Genomic DNA, 20134 nt, shown 5'->3' on the forward strand with positions numbered 1-20134 from the left:
TTCTGGATAAGCATTTTACACCCACTGTCCTATGGGACACACACACACACACACAGTCTGTGTGTCCATTACATTTAGATTTTGGGGTCAAAGGACTCAATCGCCTATGAGGGACCAGATCCCTTAGAATATTCCTAATAACACTGCTTGGCCCTTGTTGAGCTTGTTTCCTTCACTCCACTGTTGAATCCCATCCAAAATAGGACTGACTCAGATGTAGATATGCTCCCCCTTGCTCCTGACCTGCTTAGTCTTGGAGGAGAGAAAGCCAAGTGTGTTCGTTTCCTAGGGTTGCTATAACAAAGTACCACAAACTGGGTGGCTTAAACAACAGAAATGTCTCCGTTCTGGAGGCTAGATTTTCAAAATCAAGCTGTCAGCAGGGTTGGTTCCTTCTGAGGGCTGTGAGGAAAGGATCATTCCAGGATCTGTCTTTGGCTTGTAGATGGCATCTTTCCGCTGTGTCTCTTCACATTGTCTTCTCCCAATGCATGTCTGTCTCTGTGTCCAAAGTTCTCCTTTTTATAAGGACACCAGTCATATTGGATTAGAGCACACCCTAATGACCTCACTTTACCCTGATCCCCTCGGTAAAGACCCTATCTCAATTAAGATCATGGTCTGAGGAACTGGCGGTTAGGATTTCACCATATTTTGTGAGGGACACAATTCAACCCATAACACCAAGGAAACCCTGATAAATGAAAGTGCAATACTTTGGTGCCTGAGAGATGACTCTTTTGGCGGGGGGGAGGGGTCCCATCAGCACCTTGATAGACAGGGGGTTGGCTGCCAGGCTGGAGCTTTGGTCAGGAAGCTCCTAGAACCCAGGAAGTGCTGGCTTCCAGGGAGAGCACATTGTTCCTGTCAGACACTTGAACTTGGTCTGAGAGATCAGCTGAGCTCCTGGCAGGAGAGGCGCTTTCCTCTCCACAGTGAACCTTTCCATGGTGGAGATGCTTGCCTCGGGGAGCAGTCCTTGTCTTCCCCAGGGCAGAGGCCCACTTGTCTCTTCTCACTGCAGGTGGGAAGAGGACCCTGAGCAGAGCATCCTCCACGGATTTGTCCAACACGTGTGGCACCCAAGTTCACTGAGGAGCTGGGAATTGGTCCAGGAAAGAAAAACAAGGGCAGGCATTCGGAGGATTTGAGGTAAAAATTTAATAACGTGTAGTACATGTTCATAGCAATCTGGGTCTCATAAAACCCAGCCTCCCTGGACTGTATCCTCTTACTCTGATGATAAAACTCTAATGTAACTCCATGTTCTGTCACACACAATTGAAATCTGAGGATTCAAAATAATGCCTTGCCTAATTCTTTCTAAGTGGATATAGTCACTGCAGAGTTTCAGACTCAGACTTTGGTCACCATTTTGTTCCATAAGATTTTAATATTCTAATTAGTAACAGGAAATCGTGCAAGGGAGAGAATCCCAGTTCCTCCATTGGTTTATGGAGACAAAAAGAATCCAGTCAACTATTCTGTAATTTCCAGAGAACCGGCACCTTTCTAGTAGCTGCTAAGTCCAGTGTGAAAACAGGCTAATAGCACATGCAATTTCCCACCATTACTGGTCCCCCTGGGAGAGTCTCCAGGCTCCAGCAATGCTAACTTAGTAGTCAGGGCCATCACATCCTGCTGCATTAGGACAGATTTTTTCACAACTCATCCCCCCCAGGCATAATTTCAAATGGTCCTTTCTGCCAAAATGAGATCCTTTGTCTCACTATGTTGGGGATATGAATTTTTAATCTCCCTAAAATATTGGAGGTGCAAAATTTGGCATCTGAGCAAATGGGATGGAGAATTGACCTCAGGGAGGGAGTCCCCTTGCTGTGACGGCCATCGCCATTTGGGGCTCCGGAGGTAGTTGTTTGGAAAATGAATTGGATTCTGTCCTTAAAAATAAAGTTATTTGGCAAAGTGAGGAAGCCTCGGTCCAGCTGAGAGCCCAGGAGCAGTTGGGGCTTAACACCCTTCTGCACACCTTTAAGACTTGTGGCTGCTAATTAGTACCTAGTAATCATTTAAATCATCAGTTTCTTGATCCACTGTGAGCACATTAATACTTTTTCTCAATACATTTGAGGTAAAAAGAGATTGCGGGTAGAAGACTAATTCAATCACTTGCATACAAGGGTACCAACACCATTTTTCCTGCCTTCCCTCCTTGGCAGCCTCCTTCAACAACACATATCCCCATGCTGTTGTGAGTCAACCCTGCTCCAGAAGACCCACTCACCCTTCCATAGCCAACATGTGCTTTCTTCCTGTCAGTCTCTTCATTTCTTTTTCTCCTTCCAACACACATTCACATCTGTTTCCCATCACTTAATTGTTCTGTATCATGGTGTACATTTTATTTTTCTATTTTCCTATCATGTTACATCTAACTTTTCTTTAGCAAACTCATACTCATTTCATCCTGATACCGTATCCTTGATTGTTTCCCCTACTCAGTTTGGGATTATTATAATTTTTCTTTGTCTCTTTTTTTCTGTTGCTTTGGTTTTTCTCTCTCAGGGGTATGGAAACCAGACTCCAGGTGCTGAAGCTGGTCAACATCACCAGCAGCCCTGGTGCCAGCAGTCCTGGTGCCATACCTTCCAGTCTCTTCACCAGTGGGCTCTCTAATTCTTGTGAGAGCAGGTGTGGTAAATCCCCTTCCCGCCCCCTCCAGCCTGTTTCGGGAAGTTTGGGTGGGTCATTCCCACCTGGAAATATGTTTCGTCTCCTTCCCTGAAGCTGAATGTGCCTACAGGTGTCCTGCTCTTCTACAGTCCCCAGCTATAGGGCCTGTGGGGGGAACAGCTCAGAAGTCACTAGCAGGGTTGGCAGGCAGAGCAGGCAGGTTGATGAAGAAGCTGGTAACAGAAGTGTACAGTGTGTGGGGACTTGTTTGCCTGGATTACTTTGAATAACGCGCTTCTCTAATGTGCTCAAAAGGCATGTTACTAGAAGTTTTAAGATTGCTGCAAAACAGATGCTCTAAGTTTGGTGAAGTCAATTCTATTTTCTTTTCTTTTTTTTTTTTTTTAATTTTGGATTGATGGCCTTCTAAAGGGGCACTGGAATGATGTTTCTGACTACTCTTTTAGAGTCTCCTGTCCTCCCCAGGGAATGTCATATGCCTTTTTTCTCTGGCTGCCTTTAACATTTCCTTTTCATCTTTTATTTTCAGCAGTTTGAAAATGATATACCTAAGTGTGATGTTTTTGTTTTCTGCTTGATGTTTCTGAGCTTTTGGATTTGTGGTTTGATGTCTGTCACGAATTTTGGAAAATTCTCAGCCATTAGTTCTTCGAATATTTCTTCTGCCTCACTCTCTCTCTTCTCCTTCTGGTGCTCCAACTGCATATATATTAAACCATTTTATATTGTCTCATTTTAAATATGAAAACATACATATATCATGAGTAAAGGACAAAAAATAAATATGCAAACACTAAATAAAGCTGGAATAGCTATATTATATTAATATCTGAAAGAGTACACTTCAATATAAGGACTATTACCAGGGATAAATAGTAATGTTACATAATGGTAAAGGACTCAATCCTCCAAGAAGACATAGCAATCCTAAATTCGTACATATCTAACAACAGTGCTTAAAAAGACATGAAGAAAAAACTACTAGAACTGAAAGGAGAATGGGGCAAATCCATAATTATAGATGGAGACTTCAAGGACTGATAGAAAAAGTAGACAGAAAACAGTAGACAAAGAAGATCTGAATAATATCATTAACTGACTTGACCTAATTGATGTTTATATTGATAGAATACTCAGCAAGATCAGAAAATACATTCTTTTCAATTGCACACAGAATATTCACCAAGGTAAACCATACATTGGCTCATAAAGAAAACCTTAACACACTTTTAAAAATGGAAACCTCTTTTTGGTTCCTGGAGCTTTGGCCTATGGGCAAAAGTGGGGGTGCTGCCTAGAGAGTGTGCAGGGTGCCTCCACTGGGCCAGTGGGATAGAGGGCAGGTGGACAGGTTAAAAAAATAAATGAAATCTCACAAAGTATGTTCTTGAAGTATAATGGCATTAAACTAGAAATCAGTAACAATAAGATGTCTGGAAAATCCCCAAATATTTGGCAATTAACACACTTCTATATAACCTATGGACCTCAAGGAAGCCTCAAGGTAAATTTTAAAATCCTTTGAACAAAATAAAAATGAAAATACATTATATCTAATTTGTGGATTGCAGCAAAAGCAGTGCTTAGAGGAAAATTTATAGCATTAAAATGCTTATATTAGGGACTTCCCTGGTGGCACAATGGTTAAGAATCCTCCTGCCAATGCAGGGGACATGGGTTCGATCCCTGGTCTGGGAAGATCCCACATGCTGCGGAGCAACTAAGCCCATGTGCCACAACTACTGAGCCTGTGCTCTAGAGCCTGTGAGCCATAACTACTGAGCCAACATGCCACAACTACTGAAGCCTGTGCGCCTAGAGCCCATGCTCTGCAACAAGAGAAGCTACTGCAGTGAGAAGCCCATGCACCACAACTAAGAGTAGCTCCCGCTCACCACAACTAGAGAAAGCCTGTGCACAGCAACGAGGACCCAATGCAGCCAAAAAAAAAAAGCTTATATTAGAAAAGAAGCAATGTCTCCGATCAAAAATCTAAGCTTCTACTCTAAGAAACTAGAAAAAGAAGAGCAATTAAACCCAAAGCAAGCAGAAGGAAAGAAATAATAAAGAGCCTAAATCAATGAAATAGAAAAAAATAGAAAAACTTCCTACCCCCTCCCCCAAAAGAGTCTTTAAGTCCCTGTGTACATCAGTGGATGCAAATACAGATATATGGAGGAAGAGGAATTCATTCACTTATACAAGTTAGCCTTGTGAGTGTTAGCTCTCTGTCACCCAGGACATCTGTGAAAACTAGATGTTATAAATATTTTTTAAAATATTATAGGTCATCTATGTCATTTTAAAAGCTAACATCTGTTGAGAGCTTATAACATTCCAGGTATTGTTATAAGCACTTTAAGTGTATTAGTTAGTTCATGTAATCCTTATAAATAACGTATTTTTACCCCCATTTTATAGACATGGAAACTGAAGCACGCACAAGTTAAGTAATCTGCCAAAGGTTAGTCACCTAATAAATGACAGAGTCAGGATTTGAATCCAGGCAGTCTGGCCTCAGAGCTCAGATGTAAAAGAGTGTTTTTGCTGGTATTCATGACCATAGGGTCTGGGATAGAAAAGTCTGTATTTGTTTCTCCCATGCCTTGCACAATATCTGGCACACGATAGCTCTGGATAAGTGTTAGTTGGCAGATTTGCAACTTGAGACCATTTTAGAATAAAAATGGAAAGAATCTTGGCCTATTAGAAAGGTGACTTCAAAGTTGCTAAGAGACTAGGTCTTAAATGTTATCTCCCCTCTGGAATGAATAATAATTATGTGACATGATAGAGGTGTTAGCTAAGGCTACAGTGGTAATTCTTTCACAGTATATAAATGTATCAAATCAACATGTTATACACCTTAAACTTACACGATGTTTTAAATCAATTATATGTTATGCACAAAAAAGGTGATGACTACAAGTCTACATTTTAAACTATTTATAAACCTATTTATAAGTTATTGATGCTGGTCAATACAGACTTAATATTGTCTGATGTGATATAATGGCTAAAGGGAGGGAGATGGTGTGTTTGGGGATTGAGCAGATAGATGAGAGTGAGGTCCCTCTGATAACATCACGAAAGTCATAGAAGAGAGCAAAGAATTCAGTCTCGGGAATCTTCATACCCATTCTATGAGTTAGCTGCCATCACTCCCACTCTGAGGGGCCCAGACAGAGGTTAGGTAACTTGCCCAAGGCTGCTCTGCCAACATGCAGTGGGTGAGGGGTCCACAGAGCAGGCTGATAACCCCTGCTCACCGTCTTCCCACTACGCACTGCAGTGGAGGGGCTGAGGCTCAGAGGGCTTCCCCTTCACTGCCTTCAGGTCTTAACACACCTTCACCTCCAGGAGACTTGCCCTGCTACTCTGATTTTAATTACAATTCCCTTCCTCCTTACTGCAACCCTGACACTCTTTATCCCCCTTCCCTGCTTAAATGTTCCTCCTTGTCATTCATCACTATTAACATGTACATATTTTATTTATTTATCTTGCTTATTGTCTGTCTCTCTGCAGTAGAAAGTAAGCTCCATGAGGCTAGAGATTTTGGTCTGTTTGTTAAGCTGAGCCTAGAATAGTGCCTGGAACACAGAAGGCACTCATTACCTATATGTTGAATGAATGAATGAGTAAAGATTCCCTGTCATTTCACTTATCATAAGTTAGGGGTAAGGCATTCAGAAGTTAGGAATCTGTGAGCATCTGATATGCTAGACAGCTCAAAAAGTGCCTATTTAATATAAAATCCCTGTCTATAATAGGGTCATGCTAGACACACAGTGGGTCACATTATTTATCCCAGATCAGGACCCCAAAATAGATCCAACACAGTCTCTGCTTTCAAGGAACTTTCTCCCTCTCATTCATAGTTCAGTGAACTCTGAATCTGGGAAACTATATGTTCACAAGTGTTTAATGAATTAGTATCATTCATTCATTCATCATTTAACAAACATTTATGGAGTGCCCACTATGTGTCAGGCACTGTTCTAGGCACAACATTGCTATTGGATCTCTCCAAGAAAAAAAAATTCCAATATCCAACTAGAGAGCAATGGTAGGTATTCTCATAAAGAATCTGTAATAATACGAAATTTTTTATTATGAGTAAAGAAAAAACAGTGTAATTAGATTTACTTTAAAATTTTTGTTTTTAATTTTTATTTTATGATTGAATTTTATTACATATTTTTTAAAATGGCAACTCTTCTTAGGTGAAAAATATCATGTTCCTAGTATTTGTGAGCTCCTCCACTCTCAGAGGTAGAAGATCAATGATTTTCTTTTTTTCTATTTTAATGGGCATGCTTAAAATTTTTTATTTAATGCTTTTTATAATTAAAGTTATATATATATGTATATATGTATCTATCTATTGAGAAAGAGATTAAAAAGGCAAATAATTCTATAAGATTTACATCAAAAATAGTTGTCTCCTGTCCCTACTCTTCAATGACAACCATGTTTTTTTAGTTGTTGCTTCTGATATTTGCCTAAATTTCTAATTAATCTGCATATAATGCCCTTTCTTGATTATTTTCGTTTTAGGTACAGTCTGTTTATCTCTTACTTTGGAAGATGAGGGTTTAGCTTGAAGACCTCATCCCACCCTTTTCTCCTTCCATTCTCCCAATGAAGTTATGGCATAATATTTAGTGAAATCGATACTTAGTGATAATATTGTTTTGAAAATGTATATATCATTTAGAATTGAATCATATAATATACTACAGTTATATTTTCTTTTTCTTTCTCTTTATCTCTCTGAGTTAATAATTTTCTCTCTCTTTCTCTATTTTTTGTTTGCTTGGTTTTCTAAGTACCTATCACAAATTTATCCCCAAATTATCTGCCAGCACTGTAACACTTTCATTATGTTTAAGCATTACCTTACCTCCTAGTTTTTTTTTTTCCCCCTTTGGTGACATGCCTTTAGGATGGGCAGCTCACGAGGTCCATTGATATTTGTCATTCTGGAATTTCCCATCACCATTATTCTGGAATTAATCACTCCTACCAACTGCCTCTGGTGATTTGTCCTTCTTCAGACACTCCTGAACCAAGCCTTAGAGGACACTAGGGAAGAACTGAAGATGGGGCAGACCTGACCTCATATTTCATTTATCACCGCTTCTGTTTGCTGCCTGGGGAGAAAGGAGGCTGAGTGGTCACCTCTGGGACTCTAGAGGGCCACAAGCCCTGCCCAGGTGGTGGTAAGCCAGCAATAGCCCTTCATTGTTATTTGTGGGGAGAAACTTAAGGAGTCCCTGCTTCTCTCTTAATGATGGTGAGGTTAATCTAGGACATGTTGGGCTATGATACCAGTTGGAATAAGATTTAAGCCAATCAGCTCACCCTAGCACTGTGCAGTGCTAATGTAGGGAGCCAGCTACGACTTGAGAGATAATGTAATCATGGCCCTAGTAGGTAGGGCTATGGCACCCATAGGGCAATCAGGGCCTTGATAGAGAGTTGATCTACATCAAGAAAATGCTTAGGAAAAATACCCTTCCAGGTTTGGAAGACCCCTCACTCCATAATCTCTGAAGGATGGGCTATCATAGTATCTGGTGTTAAACCTGACAAGAGTCACAGGCTATCAGTGGCTCTGGGTGATCTGTCCCCAGTGGTCAACCTGATAAAATCATAAACAAAGAGAAAATGTCAGGAAAAACACTCATAATTATGGGATGGGGGACCAAAACCTTGAACTCATGGGGTGTGGGTGGGAGCACAGTAGGCCTACTAATTTCTGGACATCCAGGGTTGGGGACCACAATGCCCAGAAACTGGTCACCCAGAGCTCATGATTGGCAATCTAACCCTCAGACACCCCAAGATACCCACCCGATAAGGCTATTCCCTTGTTTAGGGTATACACATTTCATAAGCCCAGGCAGAAGTGAAAGGGCACAGTTCCTGGAACATGTGATGCTTCCTGCTGGTTCCATACTATCGCCTCTCAATGCAGATCCTACAGAGTGGGCTCTGATAATGGGTAAGGAATAGCAGCCTGCCCTTTATTCTACCTACCGGGCATGTGAGACATCTGTGGATGTTCAATGGCTCCCTGAAGATGGCGGGTGGGGAGGGAAATCAAGACTGGGAATCAAGAACCCAGGATAAGCTCCAGAACAGTGTTTGAATATACAAATCCCAATGTATGGAAGGACAAAAACCATATGAGAGACTGGACATATATCACTGTAAGAATGGTGGCTCTGAAAAATGTGGTGCTCCAAAACTTCACGGCCCTGATCATATCCCAGCGGAAAAGGGAGGAGTGTGTGATATTGTGGGGAAGACTGTGGCATTTGTATGCCAGACAACTTCCCAAATGTACAGGATTTAGTGAGGCAAGCATACAAAGAAATGGCTAAATTTAGGCAGATTCTGAGTGAGTCCTGGGCTATGTGGTCCTGATTGTCATTTTTTTGAGAAAGTGGGAGCTTATGTAATACAATGTGTATTGTGCTTTGTTTTGTACAGATTGGTTGTAGTAAAATATTAACAGATGTCATCACCTGTTTGAGGAGTCACCACACCTATCTGGGCAATCAAAATTAGTAGTGGGAGAGCTACTCCCATCCCTGACTAAAGAATTAGACGATGATGTATGCTGTGGCCAATGCTTGGGAGGTCCAGAGACAGTGAGGGCACCCCATGTTGTTGGTAAGCCCTGGGTGGAAAGTCCCTAGGTCTTATGATGTGGTTAGAGGTTTAGCATCTGGAAACCAGACTTTACCTAAAGTGGTACCTAAAGTGTAGTTTTATCAGTTAAGATGTTGATGATGTGGCCTTTGAGTGGGTGAGGGATAAAACTCTGAGAATAAGGAGACAGGATAACTCTGACCTGCAGGACTCATTTCTGTGCCAGCTCCAAATTCATCTGTATGTCTTTAGAGTACTTCTGCTAAAGTATTTTCAGATGAGAGAGCAACAATATTCCAATTAACATACTTTTCCAAAACAGCATGTTTTTTTTGAAAGGATGTATAAATCTGCCTTAAGAAATTTATTCTCTGCTTCTAAAATACATCTTAAAGCACAGGAACAAAAATTGCTGCAATCAAAATTTGCTTAAGATTATTCACGTCAGCACAATTGCCTAGGAAGCTCCAAAACCCTTGTTTTCCCAAGAAGACATCCAAATACAATCAAAAACTAGCTGAAATAAACTTGCAGGAGGGTAAAGCCAGGAGGGACATGCATCTCACTTCTTAGGGGCCGTCAGCCTGCCATGCGTCTCCTACACTGATCCCCTAATTTCTTCTAGATTCCTTCTTCTAGTTTTTCTCTCTTATCTTGACAATATCCTTTGATCTTTCTATTACATTTTCCATTTCTACTCTCATATTTTTAATTCCAAGGATCCTCTTTTATCCTTTTAATGTCTTTTTAAAAAATAACAACCCATTCTCATGTTATTAGTGCAATATGTTGTATTATGTCTTCCAGGACATTCATCATAATTAAAAAAAATTTTTTTTTCTCCAGATTCCTTTTCTTCCTGTTTGTCGGTTTTAGTCTCTGTCTTTCAGGCCAGAGAATCAAATTTAGTGAGCCCCTTAAAATGTGATTGGAAGCTTTCTGAGTATGGGTAGCCTTGTCACTGGTGGGCTTCACTGAAGGGGGATCTTGCTGGGCCGTTCATGTGAACCCCACCTGTCAGTGTGTGTAGATCTTTTCTCCCTCTGATGTCCTGCCTGGGGGTCTAAGTCTCCCTGCAAACAGTCTGACAGCTGAGTCAGGGTGGGCTCTGTGGGTCCCACGGTTAAGGATATGGATTTTTTCTGAATCCTGTTTTGGGGACAGCACCTCTGCCCTCAGGTGGGCCTGTGTCCTCAAGAATAGAGTAATCCTTTATTTGGTCAGGATTGAGGGGCCATCACCAGCAGCATAGGGGTGGGGAGGGGGTCTGGTCTTGTTCTTGGTCCCCTCTCACTTCCGCTTTTGGAGATTCCTGAAGCCTCCAGTTTCAGAGGCTTTCATGGTGTGAAGTGTGTGCATCCTGGGACCCCTCACTTCAGAATAAAGGTTCAGATATCGTGGGTCCACCAGGTCAGATCCCTCTCGTCCATCAGCCCATTTGCTTTGCAGCTTCTACAATTTTGTTGCTTTTATCCCCCTTTTCTCCTGTTTCTCAAGTGTGTTTGTGCCGTTTAGATTCCCTTTTCCTTATTATAGCTATTTATGTATTCATTCATTCATTCATTCATTCATTCCAGACACTATTCTAACAGCTTGACATTATATCTATTCTAACTCATTTCATCCTCACAACAGTAGTACTATGCCCATTTTACAGACAAGAGAAATTAAATAAAGCACAGAGCAGTTGAGTTTCTTCACCCAAGGTCACAGATGGGGTCAAGCCAGAATACTTGCTCTGAGCCACTGAGCTTCACATAAAACTTGTATGTTTCTTGTTAAATTTTCTTTTCATTTTAGTTTTTGCTATTCCCATCTCCTTTAGTGTTCATATGAATATAACTCCCACAAACCAGGAGAAGATGGGCATCCCTCACTGGAGAGTCCCCCAAACTCTCTGGGTTTTGTACTAGTCCAGAGGTTGTTCCTGGTCTCCATCACTGGAAGGTCAGTAGAGGACCCATTCCCAGATGGTGCTGCCTCATGTCCTGTTGCTGCCAAAAGCAGGTAGTCTCTGAGTCCCTACAGCATCTCTTGAGCACTAAGCTGTAGGAACTCCTTCAGTTTCCACCTGGCCATTTTCCCAAGGCTTGCCTGCAGCCCCTACATTGTTCAAGAGGACGGAACCGACCCTCCCATCGATTCCCTTCAGTCAGGGCCTGGCTTTTCTCTCTCATCTCACAAAACACACACATGCGGTTTAGGGGTGAACTGTGCAGCTAGATTAAGGTAATCCCAGTCGTTCACAACAGTCTTCTCAAAGTGGGAGTCATTCAGTCTTGAATAGCTCATCTGGAGAGTACCAGTTCCAGTCGAGGATCTCCAGAAGATCCCTCCCCTTTACTTAAGAGTGCAATATAGCTGAATATACACCCAACTTACATGGCTCTAGCCCCTTTGTCAGCTGGCTGCCTTTCTGTCCCTTAAATTCCTGATTTTCACATCCCAGGGAAGTCCAGAGTTCTCCCCATATGGCTTAGCAGTTAACTACTTCCCCAGGCTTAACAGTTTTTGAATCCCGTTGGTATTCGTCCCTGGCTTCTCATGTGCTCAGCATCTTCACCAAAACAGAGCAAAACTCAGCATCTTCACCAATTTCTACAAGAGCTTCAACCACATCAAGCACTTCACAATTTCTGTGGTCTTTCCTGAAGATCATGTCTGAGAGTGCTGTAGGAGTGAGGGTCACATGCACAGCGCACAGCATCCTGCCATCTCTTTATCCCCCAACCCACCGAGCTCTTCTCTCCTCCCAGATCTCCCCCTCCCTACCTTCTACTAATCAGTCGCTTCTTGCTGGTTATGGTCCCTTAGCACCCATTCCTTTTGGCCAAGAGCACTGCAATTATTCAGGTATCCAGCCCTCCCCAGGCAGCTTCTGTGCCTGGGGAAAAGCAGAATCCACCTCCCACCCCCTCCAAAGGTGGGCTTAAGCCAATCAGCATATATTAGTGGCTGTCATAGGTTCAGGGATGGGGCATGGCCCAATTGCAGCCAATGAGATGAGAGAGATGTTGGCAGGTTGCTCTAAGAAAGAAGCTTCCTAGCTCCTCTGTGGAAGGTACCTGGAGAAGCTCTCCTTTGTGTTGAATGTGAATGGGGTAGTATGCGGCCTAGAAGCAAGTGGCAGCCATATTGTGACCATGTGGGAAGCCAGGCATAGGATGATTCAGACCAGGTGTTTTGTCATATCATTGAGTTGGGTCAGCCTCACTGAAAGCTCACTGGACTCCCTGCCAATGAATGCTCTGAGTTATTTTTACTGTTAATGCAACCTTACTTCTCTCTTCCTTCCTCTTGGCCCGAGAGTCACTTTTCTGGGTTCAGCTTCTAACCAAGTGGGCTTATTAAAATTGTGGCCCATACTGAAGTTGGTTATCCTTACAGGGAATTCATCAACCAGTTGCTTTTTATTCACCAACCAGCTCCTTTTTAATCTAAAGACAGTGAAAAATTTCCGACTGCATCATCTGCATTCAAGTTCTGTTTCAAGGACAATGGTTATGTTCTTGCCTTCTGGTAACTGAAGGGCCCATCTTGGAGATCTTCCCTCAAATAAAGGGAGATGGAGCTTCAGGTGATCAGTGACTTTATTCTAGAAACTGAAACTGCAGGCAACCCCCAACGGGCTATTCTCTAAATGACATTTTTAAAATGTAGAGTTTCTTTTAGCTGAGCCCCCTGGTACGTCCTTCCTACTTAACACACACACACACCCCTTTCTGTAGAAATTGGGCCCAGAAGAAGTAACTGTTATCAGCTAAATTGCATATACTCCTTTTTTTAAAATTGAAGTATAGTTGATTTACAATGTTGTGTTAGTTTCAGGTGTACAGCACAGTGATTCAGTTATATGTGTGTGTGTATATATGTGTGTATATATGTATATATATCAATTCTTTTTCAGATTCTTTTCCCTTATAGTTCATTAAAAAATATTGAGTATAGTTCCCTGTGCTATATAGTAGGTCCTTGTTGTTTATCTATTTTATATAGAGTAGTGTGTATGTGTTAATCCCAAACTCCTAATTTATCCCTCCTCCTGCCCTTTCCCCTTTGGTAACCATAAGTTTGTATTCCATGTCTGTGGGTCTATTTCTGTTTTGTAAATAAGTTCATTTGTATCTTTTTTTTTTAGATTCTACATATAAGCCATATCATATGATATTTGTCTTTGTCTGGCTTACTTCACTTAGTATGATAATTTCTATGTCCATCCATGTTGCTGCAAATGGCATTATTTCATTCTTTTTTATGGCTGAGTAATATTCCATTGTGTGTTTTGTGTGTGTGTGTGTATACACCACATGTTCTTTATCCATTCATTTGTCAACGGACATTTAGGTTGCTTCCACGTCTTGGCTATTGTAAATAGTGCTGCAATGAATATTGGGGTGCGTATGTCTTTTCCAATTATAGTTTTCTCCGGATATATGCCTAGGAGTGGGATTGCAGGATCAAATGGCAACTCTATTTTTAGTTTTTTAAAGAAGCACCATACTGTTTTCCATAGTGGCTGTAGCAATTTACATTCCCAGCAACAGTGTAGGAGGGTTCCTTTTTCTCCATATCCTCTTCAGCATTTATTATTTGTAGTTTTTTGATGGTGGCCATTCTGACTGGTGTGAGGTGATACCTCATTGTAGTTTGGGTTTGGATTTCTCTAATAATTAGCAATGTTGAGCATTTTTTCATGTGCCTATTGACCATCTGTATGTCTTCTTTGGAGAAATGTCTATTTAGGTCTTCTGCCCATTTTTTGATTGGGTTGTTTGTTTTTTTGATATTGAGCTGTATGAGCTGTTTGTATATTTTGGAAATTAATACCTTGTCAGATGCATCCTTTGCAAATATTTTCTCCCATTCTGTAGGTTGTCTTTTTGTTTTGTTTATTGTTTCTTTTGCTGTGCAAAAGGTTTTAAGTTTAATTAGGTCCCATTTGTTTATTTTTGTTTTTATCTCTGTTACTCTAGGAGATGGATCCAAAAAGATATTGCTGTGATTTATGTCAAAGAGTCTTCTGCCTATGTTTTCCTCTAGGAGTTTTATAGTATCCAGTCTTACATTTAGGTCTTTAATCCATTTTGAGTTTGTTTTTGTATATTGTGTTAGGGAATGTTCTAATTTCATTCTTTCACATGTAGCTATTCAGTTTTTCCAGCACCACTTATTGAAGAGACTGTCTTTTCTCCATTGTATAGTCTTGCCTCCTTTGCTGTAGATTGATTGACCATAGGTGTGTGGGTTTATTTCTGGGCTTTCTATCCTGTTCCATTGATCTATGTGTCTTTTTTTGTGCCAGTACCCTACTGTTTTGATTACTGTAGCTTTGAGTATAGTCTGAAGTCAGGGAACCTGTTTCTTCCAGCTTCGTTTTTCTTTCTCAAGATTGCTTTGGCTATTCAGGTTAAAAAAGAGTAAATTGCATATACTCTTTATTTGAAGTCTCTTTTTCTGTCTCTTTGGAGTATACATACAGGTATGGCTGAGTCTCACTTTCTCTAATTCTAGGAGTTTCTCAGCATTCCAACATTGGTCGCTCATATTTAACTTGGGGAAAATATTTTAGGAGGTAAAAGGAAACCTATCAAATAGCCAAAAGTGTTTGGAGATCACCTTTATGAATTCTGAATAAAAATTCATCAGTTTCAAACAAACATGGCTCAAAGCAGAAGTGATCCCAAGGAGATAGCATTTTTAGAGCATAAAGGTAGAGGGAGATAGGAAATGGAAGTCATCCTTTCAGTTTTAACAGATTAGGATTTTTTTTTTTTTTTCTGATGGCAGATATCCAAAGTCAGTCACTTTTTGGGGGGGAAAAGGAATCAGGTCTAAAGGCCTATACTAATATTGATTAAGATTAGGTCACCTTTTTTTTTTTTTTTTTAATTTTATTTATTTATTTATGGCTGTGTTGGGTCTTCGTTTCTGTGCGAGGGCTTTCTCTAGTTGCAGCAAGCGGGGGCCACTCTTCATCATGGTGCGCGGGCCTCTCACTATCGATCGCAGCCTCTCTTGTTGCGGAGCACAGGCTCCAGACGCGCAGGCTCAGTAATTGTGGCTCACGGGCCTAGTTGCTCCGCGGCATGTGGGATCTTCCCAGACCAGGGCTCGAACCCGTGTCCCCTGCATTGGCAGGCAGATTCTCAACCACTGCACCACCAGGGAAGCCCTAGGTCACCTTTTTAACCCCTAGTTTCTTTTGTTCATTAAGCAATAATTATTTGTTGATTTCCTACTACAGACCAGACACATGTTGGGGATTCATTGGAGAGCAAGACTGGTTCCTTGGCAGCTTGGAATCTACAGACTAGTTACCAAAGAAAAGTCCCAGCTGTTGTCCCCTGCAGCTCTCCTGGCTGTCAGCACATGCCCTCACTAACCAACCCTGTTACCAGACACTGCCCCTGGGATGAGGGTCACTGGACGACTTGCTACCACCAAAACTGCCAGACCCTGAGACAAATATTTCCACTAAGTCAATCCCTGAATATCAGCCAGGGCCACAGGCCCAGAGCCACAAACACAGTAGGCCCCATCTGAAAGGAACTAAGTTTTAGGCCCAAGAGAATTTTAATGAGTCACTTTTTCCTTGGATGGGAGTGATTTTCACTTCATTCGATCACCTTCTCCCCTCACCAACCCGTTTATCTTTAGAATATGGCTTTACTAAAACAAGACTGAGTATTACCAGGTGTGAAAGGACCCCACAGACCATGGGGGCCCTTGGGTATAGAAGGATAGGGAGTCTGTCCCTGATTTTGTGTTAGTTGTGCTGACTATGCTGTATGGGCTCAAAGATATTAGGTAATGGTGAAGCCCAGAGTGGAGGACAGCAGGATAACTTGAGAGAGTTGGGGAGCAGTCTTCAAGCTAGAAGCACTGGCTAAGGCCATGGCTGAATGTAGCCTACAACCACCAGGCACAGGATTTATTTTTATTTCATTGATGTAAAAGAAATTTGAGATTTAAGATTTATGAGAATTATAAGCAAATATGTTTACAGATGTGATAAGGAAAAATTGTCACTAATCAATTAGTTCACATTAACTTTTTATTACCACGTAAAGTAGGTGTTCCTTTATAGAAAATATAAAAAAGAAAGATTAAGAAGATAAAAATTACTCATAATCCTATCACCAAGGGATCATCACTATTACCATAGCTCCAGTATTTTGCAAATCTTTTTTTTTTTTTTCAAAATAAGATTCTATTCCGCATATTCTTTTGTAACTTGCATTTTTTGGCAACTATATATTGAGAACCTTTTTTCATGTCATGGCTTTCTATGACATCCTTTTTGGTGGTTACATTTTATATTCTATAGTATGGACACATGATACATTAACAAATAATCTCTTTTTATTGGACATTGAGATTGTTTCCCATTTAACTTCACTACAAAGAACAATTTTGCTTCTAATTTTGAAAGATTCCTGCTTGTGTAGTTTAAACAAAGATCTGGCCCTGTGGAAGGTAGGGCTTTGGGTTGAAGAAGTGGCAGTTTGGAGGAACTAGGAGATATGGGTCTACTAATTGTTTACCTCTTGTCTGACTAATCAGGTTAACCATTTGCTGCCTCGATTTCTCCTCTGGCAAAATGGGATCATAAGCCTCATACCTTCCATAACCCTGAAACTTCTCAAATTTTCAGGAACATTCAGGGAAAAGTCTGTGTTGAATGATGTGGAAGCGGTGTCATGGGGCTTCTTGATTGTGGGAAACTGGTCTCCTTTTGCTACTTCAGGAATGGGATCTTGGCCTTTAAAACTTCCCTGTTCTTTCTCTATGCTCTCTCTCCTCTACCTCCATCCCAAATTGGCAGTCCAAAGCACTAGTTTATCAGATCTTATTCTAATGAAAGAGGGTGCTTTTTTCCTCTTAGTAGTCATGGCCATAGCCACAACCATAACTGAGTTCTCCTCCAACCCAAAGCATTGGTCTGTTCCAGCCCAGCAGATAAAGCAATTCATTGGACTGTAGAATGTCAGGACCATAAGAGACCACAAAGGTGATCTAGTCTCCTAATCCCATCCCCATGTTATAGAAGGAGAGTGTAATAACATTCGACCAATGTTTTTGGGTTAATGGCAGAGCTGGAACAAGGGGCAGTGCCAGGAGGCCATGTGGCCAAATGACTAAGTACTGTGTCTTTGGGGACAAAATGCCTGGGTCAGTCCTGTATGCAACACTTCTGAGCTGCATACTTTAAATAAGCATTTAAATTTAAATAAGTTGCCCAAGCAACTTATTTAAAGTCCTCAAGTCTCAGTTTCATTTTCTGTAAAATGGGGATGGTATTCATAATACTTATTTCATAGGGTTGTTGTAAATGAGATAACATATGAAAAGGGTTGGTACATGATATTTCCCCAGTAAATGTTGGCTATTATTATGATAACAAGTGTTGTTTTTCCCATAGCACTGACTCCTTTGTCCAGGACACAGCCCTCTCCACCTGATTCTTGTGTTGGAACCAGAACTCTTTACCAGCAGCTGACATAGGGATTACTCTTCAGAGAGAGGCTACTCTAAGTAGATTTGCATTTGGGATGCCCCCAAATTAACCTGTTCCCTCTGGCTGCCTCCTGCTAACTACCAACCCAGTAACATTTGTGTAGAAAGAGTGGAGCGTGCTGCCTGTGGTCTGAGACAGAAATGTAACCACAGTACCAAAGAAAATTAACAACGTGGCATAGCCTAAGCATCCTGATCCTAGCCCAGGGATGTATAAAACCTGGAGATACATTAGCTCGGAAGGGCCCCTTGTCTTCTCAGCAGACCCCTTAGCTTGTAGGCAGCAATCCCACCAAATTTCCTTTCTCTTACATGTTTAACTTACATTTTTCTTGGAATTAAAAACATTGAGGATTTTTAAAAACATGAACTTAATTACTTAAGACCCATAGTCATGGTTGTATAAAGAAAGAAATCCCAGTAAAATTACCTATCTATCTATCATCTGTCATCTATCTATCTGTCTATCCATCAAGCATCTATCTACTTTTTAAAAGCAAGTCAGGTTTAGTTAATTTCCATTTTAAGCCTCATTGTGCAGTTGACCTGTGATGCCAGTGCCTGCATCCCAGACACACTTGACTTAAGGACGGGTCTTGTGCACCCCAAGGACCAGAATCACCAGAATCTCTAGAGCTGGGTAGGAAAACTGAAAACTCCTTTATTTCAGGCAGATCTTGACAAGCCTTTTTCTTCCTTTACAGAAATTGGGAAATATTCTAGATTATCTAGGAAATTTTTATTTGATTTATCTGAAGAAATATTTTAAAGCAAAGACTGGTCTAGCATCTCAGGCCAAGGTGCTTCACTGAGTGTAGTGTAGGTTTGTGTTCAAGGCCATGGGGATAAATACTACCGCTGTGGCTGCAGCAGAAATGCTGGCCAAATTGAAATCATCCATTGGGTCCTGTTTTCTTTCCTCCTCCTCTTCCTCTCCCTCCCTCCTCTTCCTCCTCCTCCTTTAATGAAATGAACTTATATTACATGAGCAAAATGAAAAACTACCAAACTTGCCTTTTCCCACACAAAACAAAACAACAAAATTAGATGATTAAGTGGTGAATTTATTTCTTGTTCAATAAGTACAATGCTTTGACTTCAAAAAAATTTAATTTTTTTCTATGTTTATAATTTGAGGAGAGAGATTTCTTATTTCTTTCTTTTGTGACTCTGTGTATGTATTTGGAAAAACCTCAAATTGTAATTTCATTTTTTTCATTCTCAGTAACTGTCCAAGTTGTGGCCTAAACCTTAATTATCCCTGGTTGATGTTTAGTCCTGGCTAAATTTGCTTGTTGTTCACCCCCAGGAATAAGCCTGCAGGTGATCACATATTAAACGGATGTTTCATCTTGTAGGAAATACTTGGGAATAAAATGCCAGAATGGGGTGAATGAAATGGGCAATTGGGAGCCTTGCTCCACTTTACAAAAAAAAAGAAGAAAAAGTCTCTTTACCACTATAAATTGATTTGCCACAGAGAAAACAATAGGGCATGGAGGATGAATAGTAGCCCTTATCCCATGTGAGGACCATTCTACCTCATGCAGGACCCGACCATGGTTATGAGTGTAAACCGTGTTTACGCTTCTGCACTTATGCACAGATCTGGAGCCCAAGTCAGTGCCCCGTTTAAAAGAACTAACCATATGTGTTGTATGCAGCTGTAGAGTCAGTACGTATGAGCATGGTGTGCTCACCTGTAGAGGCGCACTCCTCTGGCAAACACACAGTCTCCCCTGAACAACGATGTCATTAGAATAATTCTTTTTATTTTATTTGTTCAAAGCCAAGCATTCACTCCTTCAGATCACCAGTATCTTATAAGCCCGGTGCTGGCACACTGCTGCAGGACTGGGACAAAGAGATGATGTTACAGTCTGGTTTCCATGGCAACAGAGGAGGGGTAATGAAAACCGAAATGTTGGAAACACCCATTCTGACAATTGTGACATAATTCAGGTTATTACAAGGACGTAACTACCAAGGAAGCAAAAGTGTCATTACCTTGCAGCTCGTGTCAGCAAAAAGCTACACGGCACATTTCTCTTAGTTGGGCTGCTAAGAGGAAGGAAACACAAAACACACACACACACACACACACACACACACACACATGCACTCGCACGCCTCGTTTTCTGCATGTAAAATGTGTGTGTTCTTTAAAAGCCAGTGGTTGGCTGGTTTTCCGGACATGAGGTGGTTGAAGCTGTCATCGTAATGGAAATTCATTGCTGTAGCTATGGTAAATCGAGTTTTCTGCCTGTGCTGAATACATTAGTCTAATGAGATGTTTGCA

The 20134-nt window shown here is 41.1% G+C and overlaps 1 protein-coding gene and 1 long non-coding RNA gene across 2 annotated transcripts in view; one reads left to right on the forward strand and one right to left on the reverse strand.

The window, feature by feature from the left end:
* LOC309634646 overlaps window positions 1-20134 on the reverse strand; it is a 105034-nt gene that overhangs the window by 43515 nt on the left and 41385 nt on the right. The window lies entirely within an intron of this gene.
* Window positions 1-20134, forward strand: part of SCML4 (Scm polycomb group protein like 4) — a 124722-nt gene that overhangs the window by 4312 nt on the left and 100276 nt on the right. Inside the window, 1 exon segment of the mRNA XM_082404807.1 lies at window positions 1025-20134. Coding sequence (XP_082260933.1) covers window positions 20121-20134 — 14 coding nt within the window. The 5' untranslated portion in view covers window positions 1025-20120.

The sequence above is a fragment of the Balaenoptera borealis genome (assembly GCF_965194805.1).
Source record: "Balaenoptera borealis genome assembly, chromosome: 9".
Lineage (NCBI taxonomy): Eukaryota > Metazoa > Chordata > Mammalia > Artiodactyla > Balaenopteridae > Balaenoptera > Balaenoptera borealis.